This window comes from Carassius auratus, chromosome 6, assembly GCF_003368295.1.
Source record: "Carassius auratus strain Wakin chromosome 6, ASM336829v1, whole genome shotgun sequence".
Classification (NCBI taxonomy): Eukaryota; Metazoa; Chordata; class Actinopteri; order Cypriniformes; family Cyprinidae; genus Carassius; species Carassius auratus.
In genome coordinates this window covers 12,444,062-12,471,442 of record NC_039248.1, presented here as the reverse complement: position 1 = coordinate 12,471,442, position 27,381 = coordinate 12,444,062, and the positions used below count along the sequence as shown (strand labels likewise).

The 27,381-nt window shown below is 42.6% G+C and overlaps 2 protein-coding genes across 3 annotated transcripts in view; one reads left to right on the top strand and one right to left on the bottom strand.

Moving 5' to 3' along the window:
- The window catches only part of LOC113096952 (opsin-3-like), a 51,867-nt gene extending 46,103 nt beyond the window's left edge, over positions 1 to 5,764 (top strand). The window contains exon 4 of the mRNA XM_026262171.1: positions 3,069 to 5,764. Within this exon, the coding sequence (XP_026117956.1) occupies positions 3,069 to 3,257 (189 nt within the window). The 3' untranslated portion in view covers positions 3,258 to 5,764. The remainder of the gene's footprint in view (positions 1 to 3,068) is intronic.
- On the bottom strand, positions 5 to 27,381 carry LOC113096939 (beta-galactoside alpha-2,6-sialyltransferase 2-like). 2 transcript variants are annotated; one of them, XM_026262150.1, is made up of 6 exons: positions 27,052 to 27,189; positions 9,971 to 10,729; positions 6,333 to 6,430; positions 6,122 to 6,223; positions 5,774 to 5,948; positions 5 to 1,530 (listed from the first exon to the last, which is right to left on the bottom strand). In XM_026262150.1, the coding sequence occupies exons 2-6, from the start codon at positions 10,704 to 10,706 to the stop codon at positions 1,283 to 1,285; spliced, it is 1,359 nt and encodes a 452-aa protein (XP_026117935.1). In that variant the 5' UTR covers positions 10,707 to 10,729; positions 27,052 to 27,189; the 3' UTR covers positions 5 to 1,282. The 2 variants fall into 2 exon arrangements, with proteins under 2 accessions (XP_026117935.1, XP_026117944.1); XM_026262159.1 differs by lacking the exon at positions 9,971 to 10,729 and having other exon boundaries at positions 27,052 to 27,381.

Sequence of the window (27,381 nt, the reverse complement as noted above, 5' to 3'; positions counted from 1 at the left end):
GTTAGACTTTTCAAACTTTTTAATGAACACTAAATCATGGGATTTGATTTCTTATCATACACTGAACTATCATGGGTGCTTAAAAGTTAACATTTCTTCCAGAAATACATTTCTTTTATTTTAATTGTCTTAACCCAACATCCACTATTATGAAACAAATTACCAGCCAATAGAAAGAACAATGGCAAGTACAAAATTGATTGTAAGAAAAGATAAATAAATAATAAACTCCATTCAAAATGTGAGTTATTTAAACAATAACAGCAGTTAAGTATCGGTACAGCTTGAGACACCATTTGTGTCAATATATAATACAGTATTTTTAAATACATTTACTAAACATTTTACTAAAGCACAAATAAATATAAAAAGGTTAATAAAAATGATCTGCCCAAAAGTCAGTGTTAAACTTTTCTAAGTTAAGCATTGTCTTATCTCAGAGGTTTGTTAGTAGCACTTCACATTCATATTATGAAATAAATCAGTCATAAAACACCTTTACAAATTACACTGATCATTTTCTCTACAGTTAAAATCTAATGATCTTGGCTCTGTGGAATATTAACAGCTTTGAATTGTCATCTAACCAATAAAAACTGCAAAAGATTTATTCAAAATTACCACATCGGCACAGATAGACAGAAAAGAGGAATCTCTTTCCATCTTAACTCATTTCATACTGAAACTTAAAAAGGTAATTGTCCTTTTTATATACAAAATGTGAGCAGCTTTAAATGACAGTGACTCAAAAATTCCAACATTTTGGAAATGTAAAACTTGATATTCAACCCTCTCTTCCTACTTTTTTTCTGTGTTATTCTTAGAACACAAACTAGAATTTGATTCCTCTCAGGAAATGGTGTAAGTGGATCTTTATATTTATAATCTAATGTTTCTTCATTTCAGTAGCTCTTCCAAGCATATCAAGAGTTTACTTTGAAACTCTCCTGTGGCCTGCATCACATCATGTTTTGTATGTACAGCATCTGTAATCTCTGTCTGAATTGAGGTCATTTTAAGGTCATTAGGACATTTCTGACTCCATTGCGAGTGAAAGCTGTAGCTTAATGTCTTTCAGCATAAGGACCATCTTAAGATGATCAGACTTTTGAAATGTGGTTAATTACCCTCTTCATTATAATATCTTGTCTCAGTTTGTTACAAGAACTATGGGTAAAACCTCTAGCCTGTTAAGGGTCCTTCACTCTAGTCTTTGAAGGGTTCATACAGTCTTGGAGACCTGTTTCATCTTTTCACGCTGCTGTAAGTTTGAGCCTGTAAATCACAGCAGACAGTTGATCTTACTGAATCCTGGCAGTGTGACCTTTCCCTTTTTCTTGATGTCCTCCTCCGAAGCTGTGCTCATTCGCTTGATAAGCAGTTTCTCGTAAAGCAGAGGGTGGTATGCCCCAAATGTGCAGGCCGCATCGTTATACTTCTCATGGTAATGGCACAGCTTACTTTGTCTCATTGAAGGAATGTACTCGTACACATGGACCTCCTCACAAAAGTTCATCATCATGACTATACCTGTCAAATACACACACACACACACACACACACACACACACACACACACACACACACACAAACAGATATAGATGATATATTGATTAATTATGACTGTACTGAGCAGCCCACATGAGGCCAGCCTTTATTACAAGTGTTTCGAAGTCAATCAATGGTCTTGTGTGAGCAACCAATCCAAAGTCGCTATTGAAATATTTATCAAAAATGTTATTGTCTGCCACAGATTTGTCTGAATGATTCATTCATGAATTCATAAAGTTAGAAAACATTCATCAGATTATCAGCGAGGATCAACTTCCCTCTTTCCTCACATTCCTGCACCAGTAAAAAGTTTGGAACAATTATATTGTTTTAGAAAAAAATCTCCTCATAAATAGGCCACAAATGATAACTGATAATAACTGAGCACCAAAACAGTAAATTTGACTGCTTATGTGACTTAAGTAAAAGATTTGAAAGAACATTAATTGTTAGTGAAAAAACAAAAAAATTGCGACCAGTACATTCACATACAGATCTGGAATGACATGATGGTGAGTAAATGAAACAATCTCCTCAAAGATCTTGTCTGAATCTGGTAAGACATTAGTACACAGCACACATTCTGTCAGCTGTGTGTACTGCGGTCTATTGTTGGCCACCTCTCTGAATTATTGTATTTTTGTTTTACATCACGACTCTGTCATCTGCCCGCAGGCTGACAGCCTGACAGCACCCTGCCAAGATCAGACACAGTGTTGTCTTAGTGCATACACGCACACATGCAGGGGACATACTCACCAAATACAAGGCAGTATAGTCCCACGTCAATGTGAAGGCCAATCAGAGGCCTGGATGGGCCGAGACAAAGCCAATCGGACATAGAGTCTCATGAGAAGAACAACAAGGCACACACCCCTTGGAATAGCCGATCACCTAAGACAGTTTATTTGTTCAGTGTCCACATCTATAGGTTGTCAAGACAACAAAGTGAACCAAGTTTATTGACTAACATCAACCCAGCAGCTATCATCTGAGAACCAGCGGGTGTGCATCTCATGTTGTTCACCGTAGTCCAGGACACGCCACAGGGACTTTTGTGTGGACTGGATTGAATTTAATTGGCTTCTTAGGCATACTGCAGAAGCTGTAAAGAGATGATCCCATGACACACACATAGGTCTGAATGAATGTAAACAGCTATTTCTGCATCTCGCTCCCTAAAAAGTGACCTTACATTTGACATCTTATCAGAATGAAGAAACAAGCCAATCAAAACATTCTAGTTGAAAATGGCTGGGTCAATGAAATGACACAAAAAAAGTTATTCACAAATACATAAAAAGAAATACACTTCATAAATATAATAACTTGAATGTTTCTCCTTTCTGAATTAGAATTCTTTGTTGTTGTTTTTTTTCATTCTTGGTTAGAAATCTTTAACCAGTTTGGCTTAATTACGCTTGAACCATTTTGAGCAATCTTTCAAACAAATGTACAAAATTGAAATGGCTGTGCATCTTTTGTGTACGAGTGCTAATTTATTGTGTTTTGTGCAGTTTTACAGGTGCTTCCTCATCCTGTTTCATTGCAAACACAGCTCTCTAGAGAATGGACAGTCATCTATGCCTTCAAGAACTACTGGCATCCAGCTCAACCGAAGAGCTTATAGCAACCCAGTGGCTAGCAATGCACCTCCATCCATTGGTCTCCAAAAGGAGTGCAGCACCCCTGTCTCGGGCTGCTGAACCAATCCATACAAAATCACTTCTCGATGTTCCAGCCCCATTCTAAACCTACATGTACATACTGTCACAAAAGATGCCAAGACAGAAATCATCTGTGTAGTGTTGTCGAGTGCCTACAAATCAAAAGCTGAAAGAAAAAAAAAAATCATAACTAAAGTGATCTCTATAGACGTGTTTGTGATGACAAACTGTTGTTTAACCTAACTCACACCATTTTAAGTAAGTATTTGTGTCAATATAAATGTTACAAAGAGTGAGAAAAGTGCAAACAGCCACTGGTGACTTGTTAAAATGGATGTTTAGATCATGTGCTGGTGCAGTACTTCTGAATGTGCTTACCCCCATGTTGTCTGTATGTTCCCAACCCATTTAAGGCCAGGTCTGAATAAGAGGTTGAATGAATCTATTAATTTAAAGGAAGCTGGAAAATCTGCTAAAATCCCCAACACATGACTGCTTTGTTCTTTTTTTTTTTTTTCTACTCTGCCCCTAATCACACCATTATCTGCTGGAGATCAAGCATGGTGACATTTGGATCATTAGTCACATCATTGCTTCAAATGAGTCCGGTGATCTAAGACAGTATTTCCAAACTTGGTCACTAGTGGCAATGATAAATGAAGAGTTTACTCAAAATTCTGTCAATTACTTACCCTCATGTCATTTTAAACTCTTAACTAATTTAAGTGTCTTATCTGGTTGGGGGAATATAGTACAATGGCAGCATTTATAATATATATAATTTTCAAGTTTTGGTGTAAAATAGTTTAGCAGCTGCATTTCATTGCAGACATCATTGCGTTCCTGTACTCTCCAGTCCAGTAGGTGGCGACATACTGTCACTGTATTGAATTTGCCAAAACAAATGTTCACTGGAGGCTTCTCAATCAGAAGGCTTAGTCGTTGTAAAGCTGCATATCTTTGCTGCCACATCTTCAAGCTCCTTTGAAGGCCATCTCAATTTGAAGCATCCTTGTAAGGCAGCTTGTGTTTCATGTCTATTATGCAGCAGTTTTCAAAGGATGCATCAAGTGTATCCTTTGTGCCCTCCCATCACATATAACATCATATACAGTAATGATAAAGATTTTTAATATAAAACATTTTTCCAAAGTTATTTTTTTATATATATATTTTTTTCCGTTTTATTAATCAGTATTTATTGATAAGAGAAGAAGTGAATAAAAGGGACTACAGAGAATTAAACACCGCATCACACCAAAGAATTAAACTCATCTACTCACTGGCCTGCTTTAACAGCCTCATCGTGTTTATAATCACTCGCTTGCAAACATAATTTTGAAGACTGAAGGAATTGTTTAAAGCTTAAATAATTCAACTGTGATGTAGTTTGTTCTTGTTCTATGTTTAATTTTTTATTTCTGGCAATTGCATTTAGGCTTCAAAATTCATAATACTGTTGTGTTCATTTGTGCAGATTATTATGATAAAAAAAAAAAACAGACAGATCCTACTCATTTTTTTTAGGCAACCAAAAAATTATAATAATAGTAAATTAATGAATGCTGGCCGACAAAAATACGCCATCACTGCAGCACTCTGTTGGGAAGCTAATTTTTGGGAAGCTAATCTAATTTTGTTATACAAAGAAGCAAGTGAGTCATGATTTTGTAACAGCATGAAGGTGGAATAAATTATGACAATTTGGTTAGAACAAATCCATTAGGTCAAAGTCAAAATGGTGTGTTAAAGGTACAATCAACCATCACTCACTCAAAACAATGAATGACAAAAAGTAGTCCTCTCTTAATAGCAGATACTGGATTGCGCCTTTTAGATAGCACATATGTTTGACAGGTTTAGCAATGTTAATTGTCTGTTTGAGAACCATCAGCTTGATTTACACAGACTTTCAGATTATATGTCAGTCATCTAAAAAATAAATAAAAGTCTGGAACCTTTGTTAAATTACTTGTTTGTCTCTTTCAGATCTTGAGTTTTAAGCCAAACCTTCATTTTCATTAAAATTCAGCGAGGCACTCACAAGGCAAGGGAGATAACAAGAAAGAGTGTGCATGAGTGTACATTCATTGGCTCAATGCTGCAATAGGCCCTCAGTTAGCCATTCAGTCTCTGGCCTGCGGCAAGGTAAGTATCCTCTGGAAATGTTATGGAGAGTTTGCCTCCCAGATTGAAATAATCCCATCATGCCCCTGAACTATAACCTATAGTAACAAATTTTAGCATTTGCGCACACACATACACACACACACACATCCTACGCTCCGTAGTTAAACATTTATTCAAGAAGAACAGTGAATACAAACAGACATGATTTTCATTTGGAAGTCAGCAGATACGCTGGATAAGTAGGCAGAAGAACATTTGATCTTGCAAAAATTAGGGTCGAATATGTGCGTCAGATGCACAGCATGGCAAATCTCTCCGAAATTACTGTCACAACATGTGGCACAACAATTTTCCTGAGCGCAAGGATCAAAAAGTGGCCAGATTGTGCGTCTATATGTGCTTGTGTTAATGATGAGGATGCTCACCTATAAATCCCGAAGAAGGAGGGTTGGGTTGAATGTTATCCTTTGTGTTGCTTTGCACAATATCCCAAAGTTTCCAGATGAATGAAGGATGCAGGATATAAAAGGGCTGCTCAGGGAAATTCTTTCTGTGAGTTATGTATGGAGTAAACAGGTCATAATCGGGTTGCTGGTACCACTGTGGACATTAAAAAAACAGGAACATATTAGGTTGAATATAAAGTCCTGACACTTAGGCCTGGTTTCACAGACGGGTCTTAGATTAAGCCTCATACCGAGAAAACTGCACAAACAAAGTTGAACAGGGCTGAATGGAATGAGACTTCTGACAGATTGTCTATGATGTGATACCTTATGCAGGTCAATGTTATAAGGAGCAGGATCCCAGGCTACCAAGGTGATGTCCTTATAAAGCGAACTAGTGCTGAAGTTGTGTTTGGGGTTTGCTAGAATCTGATAAAAGAGAAGAAAACATCTCTATTTAGTCCTTGCACAAGGAGACAGGGAGTGAGTCAGAGAGTGAAGGTTTGTGTCTGGGTGCATTGATGCAAATGACTCTAACCTGAGAGTTCATGATTCGAATGGTTGTCTTGCTGCCCACGTCCTTTTCATAGCCCTTGCTGGGTGCAGCATTAAAACGCACCACTGCATCATGGGAATCTAGAATGGCAAAAACAGCAGTCAATCAAAAGCCAGTCAAGTTTTAAAGGGAAAACACATGTTGAACTTTTGTGAAAATATGCTTGAATATTCTTAAACGCTGTCATAGTTAAACTCTGATTATACAGAAGAGTATGCTTTTTTAGGTGAAAACTTTAAACCGTAAAAAACATACAAATTATAAAACATACAAAATTGTCAAATCAAAATTGTCAAAAAACAATTTCAATAAATTAAATGAATTTACACATCAACTTGCCTGAATAATTATAAAATAATAAATAAAATAAAAAACAGCTTAATTTGTTGTATAATAATCTTAACCTGACTTTTAAGAAAAATACTTTGTCCTGAATCTGAAAAATCTACCTCCATTATATAATTGACTCTGGACTTAAAGACTTTTACATGTTGTTTGAACATAAATGTGTGTTGGCTGTGTGTACACATTCACAATCACCCTATTATAATAAAAATCCAATCCATGTAATCTGATACATGCAAAGACTAAATCTATTATGAAATGTGGGCATTTTTATATTTATGTGCGCAATAATAATCTTTGACATTTTAATGCTTTCAGTTGTAAAAATGTTTGTGCTGCTGCACTTTGCTGTGTGTAATAAGGAAAGTGTACACTCGTTGTGCACCCACCTATAGGCGCATATTACTAACACACTCTTTTAAAAAATTAAAAAGAATAAATGATAAAATACAAAATATTGTGCCAGACTTTAGACAAGATTTTTGTTAGTCAATTGCACAGTCTATTTCCTCAAAATAGCAACTCGCCTGAACACACCTGGACCAGCACGCCCATGAGCACACAAATGGACATGAAAATGACAACTGCATCGTTCTGAAACTAGCAAAAAATACTTGCATTGTGCCAGGCACTGCATTGTGCTAGGTGTATGATAGGGCCCACTTAGAGCATTTAAAAGCAGCATTCAAGTAAGAAATGTCTTCTTATTAGAGCTATAGAAGTTGTTCAGTCCAGAGAGCAGTGACTGATTTTAAAATTTTATTCTATTGTTTGAGTCAAATTAACAGCGTAGACCAAAATAGCGGTCAGTATAGGAACTGTATATTAAGCTGCTGCTGTCACTTAATCCGATCTAATGTCGAGATTCTATTTCTTTCCCAGTTGTTTAACTTCACAGACATAAGGGACTGTGTTTTTGTAACTTAAGCATGTTTTTAACACAAACTTGTGTGTGAAATAGAACATTTAGTACACATGTGTTTGAGAGCCACTCTCTGTTCAGTGCTTCGGATGCATGCATCCAGACAAACGTATATCATACATTTAAACTGATATGGCTTTAAAATGCGTGATTTCAGCACAATATACATGATATTCAAAACCAAACAGATGTTTTTTTGGCAGAGTTCTGAGAAACGAGCTAAATTTGCACAGCCCTTTTCTGGGAAAGAGGGCGAGAAGCAGCACACTGACTAGAACAACCTGTTTCTGCCTCCACTCAGGTATTTTCAAAATGATATAATAAATGATCTGTTGGGTATTTTCAGCTGAAACCTCACAAACACATTCTGGGGACGCCTAAGATTTATAATACATATTTAAAAAGTGGATTAATAGGTATAATTGAGCAATTATATTAATACATTTCACAAACATTATTCTATTAAGCGGTTTCTGAACTATGCTGTAAAAGATATATATAAATATATATATTAATTCAGTCTGTATGCAGTACATTTTCACGATCGGTTCAATGTGTAATTTGTCTTTTGTTTGTATTAATAGAGACAGTTCAATTAATTTCTGAGTGAACACTGTAAAACCCTTTTTTCAGTGCAGGAGTTAACATTAAATAAATACAGAAAACATTTCTGTCATTAGACATTTTACACAAAATCTTAGGTATTCAGTTAGAAATTATTATTTTTATTATTATTATTATTATTATTATTAAAAAAGAACTTAATTAAATGGATCAGTCTGAAAAAAAAAGTGTTATGGCCAAGCTAATATTATAAGATATTGCTCCCTCTAGTGTTGTAAGGCAAATACTACTATAATAAACTCCTAAAAGACATGATACAGGTATGTTCATTTACAGGTATATTAGATTATATGTCTGATATATCCCTATAGTAAACTAAGTAATTCCTTATTCTTTGACCTTGAATAATCAAAGAATCTCTGCACGGTGAATTATGATCATCTTTTTTCAATATCTTTTTACATGCAAAACATAAAATCACCACTAGAAGGTAGCAAAAGACAATTCACTAACATCTAGTAACAGGAACTATTTTATCTAGACTCACTTCCCAAACTTTGCTTGATTTGTGAGCAATAAAATGTGAGCATATTCAAATAAACATTTCAGTAAAGAAATCTAGAACTTTTAATAAACAACTAGTGTGTAAGTGTAATATAGGTTTCAATGTCCAGTTTCTAAAACTTTTCTAAAAAAAGGTCCTATAAGACTCCCATAAATAAACAAAAACATTCAAAGACATGGTGTGAATTCCAGCAACATTGCTTTAGTTCTTTCTGACAATGAAGCAGTGCAAAGCTATTCAAGGGCTTCTGAGAAAAAGGAGAACTGCTCGAATGCTTATCTGCCATTGGCTGTCAGCTGTGGTATTCATGTTCCAACACATTCAACAATTAGGCCTTGTGCATCAATGTCTCTATTCAAAAGCAGACCAAATCAAGGTCTAACAAGAAAAAAAATGGCGATGAATTGAGTGAAAGAAATGAAATGAGGGGATGAAAGTAAAAGCAAGAGTGAGAAAGAGAGAGCAACCCTCAAAACAAGACAAGAAGGTGCCTGTTTGGATACTGAAAAGTCTGAGAAAAACAAATAATTCTATGTAATTGGACACTTATGGACAGATTTAAATTCACCTTCTAAAAACTAAATAAATATATTTATTTAAAAAATACATGATTGTAATATCATCAGTAATGAAAAAAAATTGCTGTCTTTACAATGCTGATTATTGAAAAACTGGATCAATGAATCGAAGTGGGTCAGGTAGAATGACACGATCCTTCATAAATCATTCTAATTTGCTTATTTGATGTTCAGTTATTATCAATTTATGATCAATACTATCACTTATTTTATCAGTATAATACATCCTTGCTGAATATCAGTGTTATTTTTTTCTAGCTTAACCCAAATGTTTGAATGGTAGTGTATCAAAGTTTCTATAAACAAATTATACATGAAAAACCTTTTCATTGTTTTCAACTAAGCTAAAAGTAAGAAATGTTTCTTTAGCACCAAATCAGCATATTAGAATGAAGGATGTATTTATGAAGGATCATGTGAGAATGAAGACTCTGTCATCACAGTTACTAGCTACATTTTAAAATTGATTACAACACAAAACATTTAGCTTATATTGTAATAATATTTCACTGGATTACTGTTTTTATCAAATAAAAGCAGCCTTGGTGAGCATAAAACGTATTTCATTAATAAAAAAAAGAAGAAAATCTTATTCAAAGCTTTTGACTACTGGTGTAAATATGAATGTTATCCCTGTCCAACTCACCAATTTCACGTCCCAGTGATGAGTTCAGTATTGCCCCTGCTGAAGTCACAACAGCACATGTTGTGTACATCTTCTGCAGTTTAGAAGAAGACAGCTGTTTAAAGCCTAGGTGAGCAAAGGGCTGTTCAGAGCCATCCAGGGTCCTGAGTTGGGCTTGCCATTTCATCTGACACAGCATCTCCTCTCTACTCTTGTTTGCCTTTCGTTGGCCTTTGTAGAGAACATTGTGCTTATTAGAGCGAACATGGTCCCTCAAGGCTTGCTGTAGTTGATGGCTTAGCATTTTGTAGGACACCTGACCGTTCCACAGACCGCGAATCACCGACCAGTCATTGGAAAAATAGTCATCACTGTATTCATTTCTAGGAGGCTTCTTCAAGTACTTCCTTGCCTTTGGACGACGTTCTCCAAAATTCATGAAATCAAACTCTTCTCTAGCGCGAGGAGGTTGAAACACTTGCCTTTGCTGTAAAGGACCCTTCCTGTCTGCATACAGACGCCAGCGGGAATTATGGGACGCCATGATGGCCCGGGAATTATGCTGAACATAGGTTGAGTGTTGAGACTCAGAGTTGAACGGGATAATCTTTTGGGGCATGTTCACCTGGGAGTCAGTGAAGTAAGTGAAGACAACGAAGAAAAACAGAATCCAGAGCAGTAGCACCAGCAGCAGAAGTTGAGCCAACTGCTTCGTGACATGCCGTAAGCCCGGCAATAGAGAGTCCTGGACTCCCATCACCCTGTTCCACAACACTCACCCTGGAGGGAGACAGAAATGGGTGACGCTTAATATGTACAATGTAAAAATTGGCAACCTACAAGAGACCCTAGTACAGCAAATGTACATATTTGTTCTTTTAATTTTTTACTTTTTTTATTTGCAATGATTTGAATGTTCAACTCCAGAGATAGTCGTGATCAGGTGACACTTCTCTGACAGTCACTGCCCTGCTTAAAAAAAAAACTGTATATGCTGGGGGTTTTTTTTGTTTGTTTGTTTGTTTATTTGTTTTGTTAGCTTTTTTTCAACAGAGTGTGAAAACTAGCAGTTTAAGCTGGTTGGGCAGTCAAGAACTGTAGATTTAAAGGTTAAGTACACTGATTTTCAACCAGCTTTGTATTGTTACAATGTGAGTGGTAAAAATAAATAAACAATTTGTATTATTTTTCTGTGTCACTTTTATCAAGATATCCCCATTTATTTGCCAGCAAAAATGCATAATCTTCTGGCAGAATTTTGACAGCTGCAGTGCTTTTGTGAAAACTACAGTCATTGGCTGCATCCGAAAACTGAAAAATGCTGCCTTTGGAGGTCGCATTCCAAGGTAGGAAGGCATCAAGGCACATCCGAAATCAATGTCAGCTTCATTTCCTATCTCCTGAGATGCCTTCTTCTGGATGGTTTTTGAAGGCAGCATACTGTAGATGTATCCTTTGTATCCTTCGTATTCCCCTATGCATTCCATTCCATGACAGTTATTAAGATGGCATCTGAAAGTTGCAGTCGGTGGTCAGTTTGTGTGTAAATGTATGTTTCTGAACAAACGTTTTCCACTTTTTATGTAATTTCTAGCGAGAAATTAGTAATTACTCTGCCTCAAAAGGCTGTCCGAAATCCATTTCATGAGGTGCCTTCGGGCAAAAACGCCACCTGCAAAGTTACTGCCTGATTAGACAGCAAGGCAGCAAGTCACCTGCCTAAGTTTTCGGATGCAGCCATACTTTTCTGTTCTGATCTCAGTGCACTGTGAGTGTTGAAGTTTTTCTACCTCTTTTTTACCACTTCCCTTTTGATCTATTGTCTCTAGTTGTGTAGCACCATTGTGAATTGGGCTTACAAGGAACAGTACCATTAACCCATTGTGTTACTGATAACTTCATATAAATGTATATGTATATATACATATACATATATGTATATATGTACATATATATATGTACTCATTTACTGAATGAATTCAATGACGAACTGCTTTTGCATTGTTGACATACTAGTTTCCTATTTGCTGTTCAGTTGCTTTGTCACAATCTGTATTGTTAAAAGCACTATATAAATAAAGGTAATTTGACTTGACTAAAGTAGCCTTGTTTCCCTGAGATACAGGAATGTGTACTGCTTCTGCTAAGATGCTTTGGGAAAACTCATTTTGCTTCGAAAACTGAAGCCTTTTTCAATCACGCAGTGTAAATGCATGGCCGTTAGCTTGTGCAGTGTATTAAAAAAATGAACCAATGGCTCGGCAGTTACCTGTGAAATAGTCGATCATGTTCCGCCTGGGCCAAGATAAGCCAGTCATTGAGGTAATTCAAAATGAGGATTCTCATCTGTCTCAGTGGGAAAAGAGCAGAGTCTATGCAAGCAAAAGTGCGAGGAGCTAGGGACAGTCCAAAGGCAAGGACCAAGTATTGATATGCCACTCCCTCGTTCAGTTACTCTGCATGACTGAAAAAGGCTTCAGTATTCTGAGAAAAAGGAGTTTTCCCAAAGCGTATTAGCAGACGCAGTACGAGTGGAGTATCAACAGGGAACGTCTCGGTTACGTATGGTAACCTTGCAGCAGGTGCAATGCATACCAGTTTTTCGCTGAGGAGCCGAGCCGGCAGCTCAGCATCGGTACAGCAACCATGGCGACGGGACGTGGCGTCTCCATTCCCTCCTACAGGGAACGAGGGTTACCATACGTAACCGAGACGTTTCCCTTTCAGTCGGTCACTCTCGACGCCACGTCGGTGACCAACGAATATGGGATCCCTATCAAAGCGCCATGGGTGCTGCCTCTTCCAGTGCCCTGTGCGAGCCGCCTTCGCCCCTATTAGGTGTAGGCCGGGGCTCAGAACAAGTAGCTCCACTCACCGTTGTCAAAGCACTACCTCACTGGGTGAGATTGGATAACACTGGGAAAACGTACCCGGTCCACTTGGAGCCGGGACGCTGCGGTAGCCCCATCCTTCCCGAAGGAGGTCTCGGAGGCAAATACACATATAGCATCCGTTTAGGAGTATACGGAGAAATTTGAGGTGATTAAAACCCTCTTGGGAAGGCAGAAGTCTGCCGGGGAAACACGGGCTCTAAGGCTATAAGGCTATATGTCGGCCTCCGTAACAGACAAAGTGCTGGTCTGAGGTCCTGAAGCTTTGCGTCCGGTCCACGTAGCACCTTAATGCTCAGACGGGACAAAGCAAAGCCAGGGCTGGGTCTGCCTCCTCCAGGGGCAGCGCTTGCAGGTTCACCACTTGGTCTTTGAAGGGTGTAGTGGGAACCTTGGGCACGTAGCCAGGCCGGGGCCTCAGGATTACCTGGGAGTCAGCCGGCCCAAACTCTAGGCACAAATCGTCGACCTCTTGATGGAGGCCAGTGCAAGCAGGAACAGAGTTTTCAATGAATGAAACTTTAGCTCAACTGAATGCAAAGGCTCGAATGGGCCCTGCTGTGGTGATTTAAGCACTAGAGACAGGTCCCAAGAGGGTATACAGGGGGGCCGGGATGGATTTAACCTCCTGGCCCCTCTAAGGAACCTGATGATGAGGTCATGCTTACCCAAAGACTTCCCATTCACGGGGTCATGGTACGCAGCAATAGCAGCAACCTGGACTTTGAGGGTGGAGGGAGACAGCCTTCGCTCCAACCCTTGCTGCAGAAAGGATAGCACAACCGCAATCAGGCATCTTCGAGGGTCTTCTCGGCAAGAAGAACACCACTCAACGAACAGGTTCCACTTCAAGGCATAGGCGTGTCTCGTAGACGGTGCTCTTGCCGAAGTGATGGTGTTCACTACCTCTTGGGGTAGGTCACCTAGAACCTCCGCATCCCGTCCAGGGACCAAACATGGAGTTTCCAAAGGTCTGGACGCGGGTGCCAAATGGTGCCCCTTCTCTGAGTCAGTAAATCCCTCCTCAGAGGAACCGACCAAGGAGGGGCTGTCAAGAGTAGCACTAGTTCGGGGAACCAGGTCCGAGTAGGCCAATATGGCGCTACTAGCAAGACCTGCTCCTCGTCCTCCCGGACTTTGCACAATGTCTGTGCGAGAAGGCTCACTTGGGTAAACGCATACTTGCGTAGGTCCCGCGGCCAGCTGTGTGCCAGTGCATCCATGCCGAGAGTTCCCTCGGTCAGGGAGTAGAAATCCTGGCAGTGAGAGGTCTCTGGAGCAGCAAACAGGTCTACCTGAGCGGCTCTGAACCGCCTCCAAATCAGCTGGACCGTCAGGGGATGGAGTCGCCATTCTTCCGGGAGCATTGCTCGAGACAGCTCGTCGGCTGTACGACTGAGCAGGCCTGGAATGTGAACGGCACAAAGTGACCTCAGAACCTTCTGACTCCAAAGGAGGAGGTGGCGGGCGAGTTGCGAGATGCGACGAGAGCGCAGACCACCTTGGCGGTTGATGTACGCAACAGTCGCAGTGTTGTCCAATCGGACCAGCACAGGCTTGCCTCGTAAGAGACCTTTGGTCTTGGGTACAATGAAGTACGGGCTGTAAAACCCCGTCCTCATATCGGCTGGAGGGACCGGCTCGATCTCGATCTCTTTCCGCAAGACAGGGACATCGGACGCTTTCACTGTAGTGAAGCAGACACCGCAGAGCTTGGGGGGAAGCCGGGCAATCTGAATCGCATAGCCGAGGCTGATGGTTCGCAGAAGCCAGCGAGACGGGCTGGGTAGTGATGACCAGGCGCTTAAGAACCGTACAAGCGGGACCAGCGGGACCACAGCCATACCCGCAGTGGGGCAGCGAGGTGGAACACAGAGACCCAACTTGGGCGGCTTGTGAGCAGGCCGGAGTGTGGTGCGAGTGTGGGGCGCAGGGGCTCACCTGGTTCCACGGGTTGGCAGAGGGTGCGTGAGTAGGGCCTTTGTTGATGCTCTCGAACCGCGCGCTGCTGCCATCTGCCGAATCATCATCCGACAGCTCTCCCTCTGATGCTGAGATCGACATCTGGTCGGGGGGAGTTCCACTGGATACTGCTGGAATGCTCCTTGAAGAGGGCCCAGCACGTTCCGTGGGTTGCTCTACTGGTTCGGAGGTGCTAGAGGAGTGGTGGTCCCCAGAGGGTTGGTTCCCTGCGGGGTTTGCCACCACTGTGATCCTCAAATCACCCGTGCTACTGCCGGAAGTGGTTCTCGTCTGTCGGCCGCCAGAACGAGCCCCAGATTGCGGCCGCGGGACTCCGCCCCCCTGAAGGTAGCGGAGCCTGGTTTGCAGCTCCGGAGATGGTCATATTCCCGTAGTGAGAACATGACTCATCACATGACTCATATATATATATATATATATATATATATATATATATATATATATATATATATATATATATATATATAAATATATACCAACTTACTCTTGCTCTTTGTGAGTCTTAATGTCTGCAGATTTAAATCTTGTGGGATTAGAGTTCATAGTTGATTGATTTTTTATCTCTCTCTATACTTTAGATGGACTTACTGTCAAATCACAACCCTTTCATTCTCAGAGAAATCTGCTTTACACAATGAAGGAATCAATTTGATGTGCTGAAAATTGTTCTTACGGTATGTTAGCAAATTGCTCTTCTTCACAGTTTATTCAAAGCAGAGATAAAGAAGAACACTGCAATAGACCTTTTTTCTAGAATATTTATGTTCAGTGGATGTTTTTGAGAGCCTTATACTCTGTAGAGTGTATAAAAATCAGGAGGTGGTTACACGCGCAGTTGATAAATTAAAAATAGAGTGGCCTGACGAAAAACACACTGAGACGCAGAAAAGCAAGCTAGATGAACGCTTTCTGCGGCCGAGGCAACCACCTCCACGCCGGAGTCTACCATTTTTTCCCGATCTCCATGATGAGTTATCGAGATCGTGGAAACACCCGTATTCGACCCGCCTCTTTGGCCCCGATTCACTATATTATGGCAACGTGATGGGGCTGGGAGAGCGGGGTTATAGGACGTTGCCACGGGTTGAACAGACGCTCGCGGGCTATCTGTCACTCGGCTCGGCATCGTCCCTAAAGGCTCCGGCATTGCCCACTAAGCCGCTGCGAGTTACATCATCGCTTGTGGGCAAAGGTTATGTGGCAGCAGGTCAGGCTGGGGCTTGCCTTCACACCATGGCAGTCCTTCAAGCTTATCAAGCCGACCTGCTGGGAGATATCGATGAGGGAGAGGGGATTAAGTCAGAAGATATTGATGAACTCAGAAAGACCGCTGATCTCTCCCTCCGCGCCACTAAAGAGACCGCTCGCGCAATTGGGCGGTCTATGGCAGCCTTAGTGGCCGCGGAGAGGCATTTATGGCTGACCCTGTCAGAAATTAAAGAAAGAGACAGGGTCTGCCTTCTGGACGCCCCGCTTCAAGCCTCGGGCCTGTTTGGCGACACAGTCAACACTGTCGTCGACAGGTTCCAGGAGGCACGCAAACAGGCGGCGGCGTTCCAGAATTTCCTCCCTCGTCGCTCTCGTGGTGCATCTGGGCGGGAGATCACCACGCCACATACCGGCTCCGCATACCGGGAAGCACAGAAACAGAGTGTCGCCGCTCGTGTTCCCCCACGTCGGGACCGAGGGCCTCAGCGACCCTGAGTCGGGGACTTCCAGAGCAAAAAAGCCTGATTTAAGAACAGTTATCGAGGCCCGGAAGTCCTCGACGAAACGATCCTGACATCAGGGTCCAGAGGGTAGCCCCTACTGGGGTAGAGCGCGGTCCACCTCAGTATACGGTGCCCGCCTCACCTCAGTGCCCTCTGGAGGTCGGTCTGCCAACCCTGCCAGAGCTTCAGGGCGCAGCGGCCTCCCGCGAGCACTACTCCCAGTTATTTCCGCCCGTGAGCGCAGCGGAGCTAGGAGGCTCGCCGCCCCTTCGGGGGCCTCTTACACCAGAGGTCAGTCTCGAGAGACTGATTCCCTTAGTAGATTATTTAGCAGCGTGGAAGCTACTGCCAAATGTATCTCGTTGGGTCCTGCGTACAATAGAAAAAGGCTATTGCATTCAGTTCGGTCGTCCACCACCGAAGTTCAACGGGGTTACACCGACTGTGGTCGGCCCCCGGCAGGCTCTGGTTATGGAACAAGAAGTGAATACCCTATTAAGGAAGGAGGCCATCGAGGTGGTCCCTCCTCTAGACAGGGAATCCGGATTTTACAGCCGGTATTTCATAGTTCCAAAGAAGGATGGGGGGTTGCGTCCGATCATAGACTTACGTCACCTGAACCGCTCAGTTATGTCACTGAAGTTCAAAATGCTCACTGTCAAGCAGGTTGTAGCTCAAATCAGATCCGAGGACTGGTTTGTCACCATAGACTTAAAAGACGCATAATTCCACAAATATCCATCCTTCCACAACACAGGAAGTATCTGAGGTTCGCTTTCGGGGGCAAAGCTTATCAATATCGAGTACTTCCCTTCGGCCTTGCACTCTCACCCCGCACGTTCACGAAATGTGTAGATGCGGCTCTGGTATCCCTCCGTATGCAGGGCATCCGCATTCTGAATTATATCGACGATTGGTTGATCTTAGCTCGATCAGAGCAGATGGCGGTTCGACATCGAGATGTCGTTCTCGCACACATGGGGGAGCTGGGTTTGAGACTAAATGCCAAGAAGAGTGTACTTTCTCCAGTTCAGAGAACCACCTATCTAGGCGTAGTGTGGGATTCGACCACGATGCAGGCACGTATGTCTCCTGCTCGGATCGAGTCGATCCTCACTTCAGTCGAGAGAGTCAAAGAAGGCCAGTCACTCACTGTCAAACAATTCCAGAGATTGTTAGGGCTCATGGCAGCTGCGTCCAACGTGATACCTTTTGGCCTGCTGCACATGAGACCCCTACAGTGGTGGCTCAAGTCCAAGGGCTTTTCCCCGAGGGGAAATCCACTTCGAGTTATTAAGGTCACGCGGCGATGCCTTCGTGCCTTAGACATGTGGAAGAAACCTTGGTTCTTGAATCAGGGCCCGGTGCTGGGAGCTCTTTGTCACCGTGTAACGCTAGCGACAGACGCGTCCCTCACCGGTTGGGGTGCAGTCATGAGTGGCCACCCTGCCCGCGGTCTGTGGAGTGGGCGCCACCTGACGTGGCACATCAATTGCCTAGAGATGTTAGCAGTCTATCGAGCATTAAAATATTTCCTCCCAGACCTGAGAGGTCACCATGTGTTGGTGCGCACCGACAACACATCAGTGGTCTCTTATATCAATCACCAGGGGGGTCTGCGCTCATGCCCCTTGTACAAGCTGGCATACCAGATCCTTCTCTGGTCCCAGGGCAAACTCCTCTCGATCAGAGCAGTGTATATTCCTGGGAGATTGAATGTGGGAGCAGACATACTGTCGAGGCAGGGGCCGAGGCCCGGGCAATGGATGCTTCACCCCGAGGTGGTGAAGCAGATATGGAGTGTTTGGCAAAGCTCAGGTGGACCTCTTTGCGACTCAAGAGACATCGCAATGTCCCCTCTGGTTCTCTCTAGTTCATCCAGCTCCTCTGGGACTGGACGCTATGGTACAGACCTGGCCGAGGCTTCGTCTGTACGCTTTTCCCCCTATCGCTCTGCTCCCGGGAGTTCTGGCGAGAGTACGCCAGGACGGGGTCCGTCTGTTGTTAGTAGCCCCGTTCTGGCTGGGCCGAATATGGTTCTCAGATCTAGTCTCGCTCCTCGACGGCTCTCCGTGGGAGATACCGATCAGGAAAGACCTACTCTCACAAGTGCAGGGCACGATAATCCACCCTCGCCCGGAGGTGTTCAAGCTGTGGGTGTGGCCCCTGAGGGGGCACAACTGTTAGCAGCTGGTCTCTCAACCGAGGTTGTTGAGACCCTCCTCCAGTCCAGAGCTCCCTCTACGAGGAAACTGTACGCCCTGAAGTGGTCATTCTTTACTTCATGGTGCAGAGATCGCCACCTTGACCCCGTTAACTGCCCAGTTGGTACAGTTCTGGAGTTTTTACAAGCTAGGCTCTCTGCGGGGTTATCCCACTCCACCTTAAAGGTGTACGTGGCGGCCATAGCTGCTTTCCATGTCCCTTTCAATGATCAGTCAGTGGGTAGACACCCCCTAGTTACACGTTTCCTCCGAGGTGCACTGAGGCTGAGACCTCCAGTACGGTCCCGTATTCCCCCATGGGATTTGGTTGTGGTTCTAGAGGCTCTTTGTAAAGCTCCATTCGAGCCAATACAAGATATCTCAGATAGACATCTGACACTGAAAACTGCCCTGCTACTGGCAATCACCTCGCTAAAACGAGTTGGAGATCTCCAGGCCCTTTCGGTGGCCCCTACTTATTTAGACTTTGCCCCTGGTATGGCCAAAGCATTCTTATACCCTCGAGCGGGTTATGTTCCAAAGGTTCCCTCTGTTACACCACAGCCTATCGTACTGCAGGCCTTCTGTCCTCCTCCCTTTCGGGAGCCAGACCAAGAGAAGCTAAACTGTATGTGTCCAGTGCGAGCACTCGACGCATACGTCCACAGAGCTGCCCTGTGGAGAAAATCCGACCAATTGCTTGTTTGCTACGGTCCTACTAACAAGGGGTCTCCTGCCACCAAGCAGACCCTTAGCCGTTGGAGAGTCGAGGCTATCAACGTCTCTTATGAGTCCTCTGGTCTACCCCCTCCTTTGGGGGCCAAGGCTCACTCTACTCGGGGTATGGCGGCCTCCAAGGCCTTCTCAGCAGGTGTGTCCCTAGTGGACATCTGCAACGCTGCGGGGTGGTCCACGCCTTCTACATTTGTCAGATTCTACGATCTTGATATGCGAGCCGCTCTGGGCTCTTCTGTCCTCTCATCCTAAGCTGTGCTCTCCGGATACACACTAGGCAGGGATTTGGTAGTCTGGCAGCGTGGGCACCTCGTTCCCCAAAGCGATATCGACGCAGCTCGAGTTCCCGAAAAGGAACGTCCCAAGGTTACGTATGTAACCCTAGTTCCTTGAGGGAACGAGACGCTGCGTCGCAGAGCCATACTCCCGGCACCCCTGCCGGCGCTTGCTTCCCTACTCGAAGCTGAAGCCAGCTGCACGGAACGTGCTTATATAGCTTCCTGGTCGCTACGTCACCCCGCTCCGTGACGTCACGCCCGTCCATTGGACAGATTGCACACGATGTTCAGAGCCGGTCTCGTCAGGGACGTTCCCCAAAGCGATATCGACGCAGCGTCTCGTTCCCTCAAGGAACTAGGGTTACATACATAATCCTTGGGACGTTTTAAATGATACAGAGGAAATCAGGGGCTTTACTGATGCTATTATTCTAACTGCCATAGGTTAGCATATATTTATAGTGTTATCTACATTGTCACAAAGGTCAGAAATTAATCAGGGCTTTGAGCAAAAAATACTTTAGATCATGGATTGCCATTATGGTATCAAGGGAAGTCTGGTTATGTTAGAATTATCTGTCCGTGAGATGTGTATTTAATGCCCCAAGAAATTGGTTTTGAAATAAGTAAAGTACATCAACTTCACCAAAAGGAGCACTAACAAACACAATATCACAGCAGCTTGTAACTAATTTATGCTTACAGGAGCTTTAAAAAAACAAATAATAATATCATGACAAATTCAAGGCTAATTCATATTAAATCCTACAGTCTCATTGGTGTGTTTTGTTTTATTGTAGTTTTTGTTGATTCGTGTGGAATCTGTCCATTGGACAGGGCGACGTAACAACCAGGAAGTTATAAAAGCACATGCAGAGCAGCTGGCTTCAGCTAGAGGAGTGGCTCGCATATCTATATAGTAAAATCTGACGAAAGTGGAGGGCGTGGACCATCCCGCAGTGTTGGCGATGTCAAAAAGGGTCACACCTGCTAAGAAGGCCTTAGAGGCTGCCATACCCCGTGTAGAGTGACCCTTGGCTCCCAACGGCAGGGGAAGACCAGAGGACTCATAGGTAACGTTGATAGCCTCGACAATCCAACCTACTTAGTTGCAGGAAAAATACAACTTTGGGGGGACCATGGCACACAGGTCATCGGTCTGTCTTTGTCCACAGATCAGCTCTGCCGATGTATGTATCCTGCACTTGAGCTTTATACATACAATTAGCTTCTTCTGGTTGGACTCCCGGAAGGGAGGAGGAGGGCAGAAGGCCTGCAGTACAATTGGTTGTGGTGTGATAGATGGAACTTTTGTAACATAACCCGCTCAAGGGTGTAAGAATGCTTTGGCCATGCCGGGCGCAAAGTCTAGGTAGGTAGGGGCCACTGAAGGGCCCTACGGTTTAAAGGGTCAGATGTCTATCTGAAATATCTTGAATTGGCTCGAATGGAGCTTACAAAGAGCCTCTAACACCACAACCAAGTCCCAGGGGGATCACAGGACCGTACTGGAGGCCTCAGCCTCAGCGCACCATGGAGGAAATGTGTCAAAAGGGGGTGTCTACCCACTGATTGATCACTGGAAGTGACATGTTAAGCTGCAATGGCCACCATGTAAGCCTTTAAGGTGGAGTGGGTTAACCCTGCAGAGTCTCGGCTTGTAGAAACTGTACCAATGGGGTGAAGCGTTTCCACCTCAGGGCACACAGTTTCCTCATTGAGGGAGCTCTGGATTGGAGGAGGGTCTCAACAACCTCAGTTGAGAGACCGGATGCTATGAGTTGTGCCTTCTCAGGGGCCCCACCCACAGTTTCCATTACTCCAGGCGGGGGTGAATTATCATGCCCTGCACCTGAGAGAGTAGATCTGTCCTGATTGGAATCTCCCATGGAGAGCTGTCGAGTAGAGAGATCAGATCTGAGAATCATACTCGGCCTGGCCAGAACGGGCTACTAATAGAAGACGGACCCCGTCCCGGTGTACTATCGCCAGAACTCCTGGTAGTAATGCGGGAAAGGCGTACAGACGAAGCCTCAGCCAAGTCTGTACCATAACGTCCAGTCCCAGAGGAGGTAGATGAACAAGAGAGAACCAGAGGGAGCCTTGTGATGTCTCTTGACTCGCAAAGAGGTCCAAAAACTCTCCATATCTGCTTCACCACCTCGGGGTGAAGCCTCTATTCACCGGGCCTTGGCCCCTGTTTCGATAGTATGTCTGGTCCCATATTCAATCTCCCAGGAATATACATTGTTCTGAGCGAGATGAGTTTGTCCTGGAACCACAGAAGGATCTGGTGTGCCAGTTTGTACAGGGGGCACAAACGCAGACCTCCCTGGTGATTGATATAAGAGACCACCGATGTGTTGTCGGTGCGCACCAACTCATAGTGACCTCTCAGGTCTGGGAGGAAAAATGTCAATGCTCGATACACAGCTAGCATCTCTAGACAATTGAGATGGCGACCGCTCCACAGACCGTGGGCAGGATGGCCACTCATGACCACAGCCCAACCAGTGAGGGATGCATCTGTCGCTAGCATTGTACGCGACAAAGAGCTCCCAGCACCGGGCCCTGATTCAAGAACCCAGGTTTCTTCTACATGTCTAAGGCACAAAGGCATCGCCGCATGACCTTGTCGTTAAAAGTGTATTCCCCTCTGGGAAAATCCCTTGGTCTTGAGCCACCACTGTAGGGGTCTCATGTACAGCAAGCCAAAAGTGATCACTTTGGACGCAGCTGTCATCAGACCTAACAATCTCTGAAACTGTTTGACAGTGAGTGACTGGCCTTCTTTGACTCTCTTGAATGAAGTGAGGATTGACTCTATAGGAGCAGGAGACAGACGTGCCTGCATCGTGGTCAATTCCCACACTACGCCTAGATAGGTGTACTTTCTCTGAACTGGAGAAAGTACACTCTTCTTGGCATTCAGTCACAAACTCAGCTCCCCAATGTGAGTGAGAACGACATCTCGATGTCGAACCGGCATCTGCTCTGATTGAGCTTAAATCAACCAATCGTCTATATAATTGAAAATGTGGATGCCCTGCACACACAGAGGAACCAGAGTCCCATCTACACAATTTGTAAACGTGCGGGAGAGAGTGCATGGCCAAAGGGAAGTACTCGATATTGGTAAACTTCAACCCCGAAAGCGAACCTCAGAAACGTCCTGTGTTGTGGAAGGATGGAGACAGAAAGTATGCATCTTTGAAATCTATAATGACAAAATAGTCCTCGGATCTGATTTGAGCTACAACATGCATGATGGTGAGCATTTTGAACTTCAGTGACATAACTGAGTGGTTCAGCTGACATAGATCTAAGATCAGACGCAACTGATAGTGTTGGGATAACCCCGTTGAATCTCGATGGGCTCTGGCTTGCGCTCCGGTTTGTGAGGTAAACGAGCATTCATGTGATGTGTTTCGATTAGCGCGAGAAAGATGCGAAAATGAATGCTGAGCAGGTGTAACGGAGGCTTGCCTCTGGTGATTACGTTTTGGTTGCACCAGCAACTAAAGCAAACTCTGAGGTGTGGAAAAGTTTTGACCATGCTTATAATGAGAATAATGAGTGAATAATGACACACCATCAGTGAGCGCAGGAACACGGTGAAGACATCTACAGTGGATTCAATCATTTTCCTCCACAAAAACATGTAGACCTAGCCTAATATCTGTGAGTAAAGGTTTTTCAAATGAAAACTAAATATTCATTGAGTCTTAAATGCATAATGTTGACAGATTATTTATGCTAATGTTGGCATTATTCTTTTATTAAATAAAGCAAATCCGGCGGGGCCTTTATCTTAGTTTCGTTATTGCCAAATACCCATCTTAATTTAAATTTTATCTTAATTAATTTTTTTTTAAATGACTCGTTTTTATTGGTGCGTTGGTCTATTTATAGGTTAAATGAGCCTATGTCTAGAATTCTGAGATGTTAAGATGTCACAGAGGACTTATTTTATTTCTTTATTCCAACTTCCAAGTGGTCTAGTCTACGCTAGTTATGAGTAAATTATGTTAAAACATGAATAAATTACTAATTGTTGACAAAAGGCAAAAGAGCTGTGTGCGTGCGCACATTTGAATAATGTCGGGCTGTAAACGGGTTCGGGCTTTAAAAAAGCTGTCAATCAAAATGTACTTGTTGGGCTCGGGTCCTGTCGGGCCTAACTTTTATGGCCCGATTACAGCTCTAGTCCACGGTTCAGCTTCTGAACAAGATATAGTAGCTATACTTGCTAAAGCCACATCATGTTTGAAATTCTAGGTATACAGTTAGCCATGCAGAAAATGAATTCATTTAAATTGTCTAGCTAGGATACTGTAGCAATAAAGTTAAGCTTGCTAGCAGCATGGGTGTGGTGTAACCTAGTGTGACAGATTCAAACAATAAGCACATTACATGTTTAAACCCTATAAATGACCATTGTTCCTCTGAGCATATTTGTCGTTTATGCAAAATTTTTATCACCTGCACTTGTTTCAGCTTTTTGAATAATATGATCAAGAAATCAATGTGGTTAGGATATAGTTAAATATGCTACAGTAAAGGGGAACTTCACAAGACAATGTATCCATTCATATATACCATCTTCTGCTTAAAATATTCTCCCTTTCATGCAACCATAGATTTAGACACCCAATAGCATTTGAGAAGCTGCCTACACACACATCATGCTACAAGCAGATACAAACACTTTCATGCTTAGTAAGGCGTAAAGTGTAGGAGTCAGGTGCACAATTTTAGCTGGAAAATTATGGCAAAATTCACAAGGATTTTTAAACTCTTTTGCATCAAGTATACACATTATTTTAGAAAAAGTACCTGAGTAGCTACCTGGTGTTGAGTGCCTTGCTCAAGGGAACAAGTTAAAGGAGAATATTTAATTTAATGTACTTAAAGGGGTCATATGATGCCCATTTTCCACAAGTTGATATGATTCTTTGTGGTCTTAATGAAAAGTCTGTAATATAGTTTGGTTAAAAAATCTCAATGGTGGTCAAAAACAGCTCTTTTCAGAGAACGCCGTTTTGTAGCATTTTCCTTGTAATATTATTGAGCTTTGCTGACTACGGCCCTCTTTTCCGAGCTGCTCTCTGGGGAACTGTTTACTTTAGCCACATTCATCGTGAAACTGATGTTAAATTAGCACATTATAAGGAAAAGCAATTTGCAAAGACTCAATAAAAAAAAAAAAAAAAAAAAAAACGTAGACTCACTGTAGGTGTAGCTGGAACACAAATGATTCGCACGAACATGCATTCTCTTCAAAAACAAAAGTAATTTTCAGTGGCTCAGATCTCAGGAGTAAAATACGACTGTTATGTTCATTATTACATCCAACAACAGAACACCTCAATCACTTAATCTGTAAAACAATTGCAGACTGATGACAGCTCACACAGGGCAGGTCTAAACTAAGGGCCTGTCCCAAATGGAACACTTCATGTGCACTTTGGGCTTGAAAACTTACAATGGCCACCGAGTGTGCATGTCAGTTAAGTCCATGAGAATGAAGGGTGTCCCAATCGTCATTTTAGCGTTCAGAAGGGTGCTCGCGAAAGCACCACTCCAGTCTCCAAGATGGCAATCCAGTCTGTGCTGAAACGCTACTGTCATGGGAGGGGCCTGTTTTTTGTGATGTCACAAAGACAGGCATCTGAGATCGGCTCGATTTGATAAGGGGGTAAATATTTGAGCAGATTGAAAAAAAAACACTGGGTGGATTTTTTTAATTTTAGGGTTGTTGTGTACACACACTGCCAACACACATTTCAGTTCAAACAACTTGGGAATGTAGCATCATATGAGCCCTTTAATCTGAAAGCTTTCTGTTTTGAAAATGAGATCCATTAGACTATGGTACCAACATCAGAAATTATATGATAGACTATAAATAATTTCACCTGCTCTCTCTTAGTCCTTGGCCTGTGCCCAATACCACTAAGAGAAACAAACGCCTACGCCAGCAAAGGCGATCCACTGTGGAAGAGAATTTTAAATCAGCACAGCTTTTAAACACAAATAAGTAAACCTGCCAGAAAAAAAAAATACAACAAGAAGAAAAGCTTTTTCAATCCAGAAGGAAGTATGTGTGACAGATCTTTGCTAAAAGAAAAATTAACAAATGGAGACAGAATAAGGGCAAATTTTGATGCGTAGTATGCAGAGAAAAAAGACAAGACAAAGTGCTGTCACATGAGGAGCAAATAAACAGCTAACAAAGAGGTGTTGAGTAAAAATTATATTGTTATGATGGATGTATGGTCTGACGTATTGTTCTACTTTTTTCAAATTTGACTTCTATCTTTTTCTGCACCCAGTCAACTGATCCGATGGTCTGTCTAAAACCAGGGTAGAATACAAAACCTATATGTGCACTTTTGCCAAGTACAATCTGCCAGCATCTGGCCACTCATCCTCAACGCCAAATGCAGGTTGTACTCAAATCTCTGCAAAAAAGTCTCAATAAAATATAACCTGTATAAGATTCATAAACAAAGCAATACATCCCCCACTTATGATATTTCTTCAGTCTTGTTTACAAATAAAATGATTTGAAATTATTTATTCTATATTGAATCAGTATTCACAGATCCACTACAAGAAGTGTACTTTTCATTAGCCAGGTTTGCAGAACACAATTTTTCCATAAAAAGCAGAGAACAAATAGGATGGAAACATAAGCTGGGTGATTAATGCCAGTATGTAATGTATCAGTAGCTAGTTGTGGTAGTGTGTGCTGTCTAGAACAGATGTAGACAGATGCACTACTGTAATAAAACAATCAAAGGCTGCATACTGCTGAATATGTTCTCTTTGATGTGTCTAATAATTTAAATCTACATTTTCGAGAAGTGGCATGTGCCAGTTCCTTTAAACATGTCTTTGGTGGAAGATACCTATTTTAATTTTTTTTTTTTTTTTTAATTGGGTTCTTTTCATTCTCAACTGATTTAATCTATAAGGAAGAAAGTTATTCAAACAGACTACAGGTCCTCAAAATAACTTAAACGCTACATAAATCGATTACCCATGAATTTAATTACAATGACAATGTGAAAGTAGGTTATATGGAACTGAAATGTACAAATACGTGTTTGAACGAAGACAATAGATTACTGTAGTAGCCCGGTTCTCTGAAACATCGAGATTATGGAAGAGAACTGCTAATAGTCTTTCATCTTTCAAACTGCAAATACATTTCTGAAAACAGTACTGTGTGGCATACAGAAAAAAAAATCTACTGCTAAATATCTGTTTACGAGCAGTGTGTAGCCTACTTACTGCAGTGGCAGACCGTCTGCGTTGCGCGGCTGCATTCAATCTCTCGCACCTGCTCCGTCCAGCATGCGCTTGTAATAAACAAAATAAACACTAATACACGTTCACACGTGAACATTAACTACATTAAAACATTAATTCATTGCTGTTTCCTCGCCAGAGGGCTGGACCCGATATTTTTTTTCTCCTTGTCATTACGTTCATCTTTGTCAGTTTCGCTATTGCCTACGCAGGATGTTGTCACGCTCTACTTCAGTTCTCAAAACTCTGGGACGAGATGTAATGAGTGCAGACAACGAAAGAGAGAAGACTAGAAAGATTTTCACCCGCCCT

Coding starts and splice junctions, on each gene's coding strand:
- LOC113096939 (XM_026262150.1), bottom strand. CDS start 10,706: ATGGGAGTCCAGGACTCTCTATTGCCGGGCTTACGGCATGTCACGAAG. Junction 5,949..6,121: donor ATAACATTGACCTGCATAAG/GTATCACATCAT, acceptor TAATGTCCACAG/TGGTACCAGCAACCCGATTA. Junction 1,531..5,773: donor TCCTTCTTCGGGATTTATAG/GTGAGCATCCTC, acceptor TGTATTTGACAG/GTATAGTCATGATGATGAAC.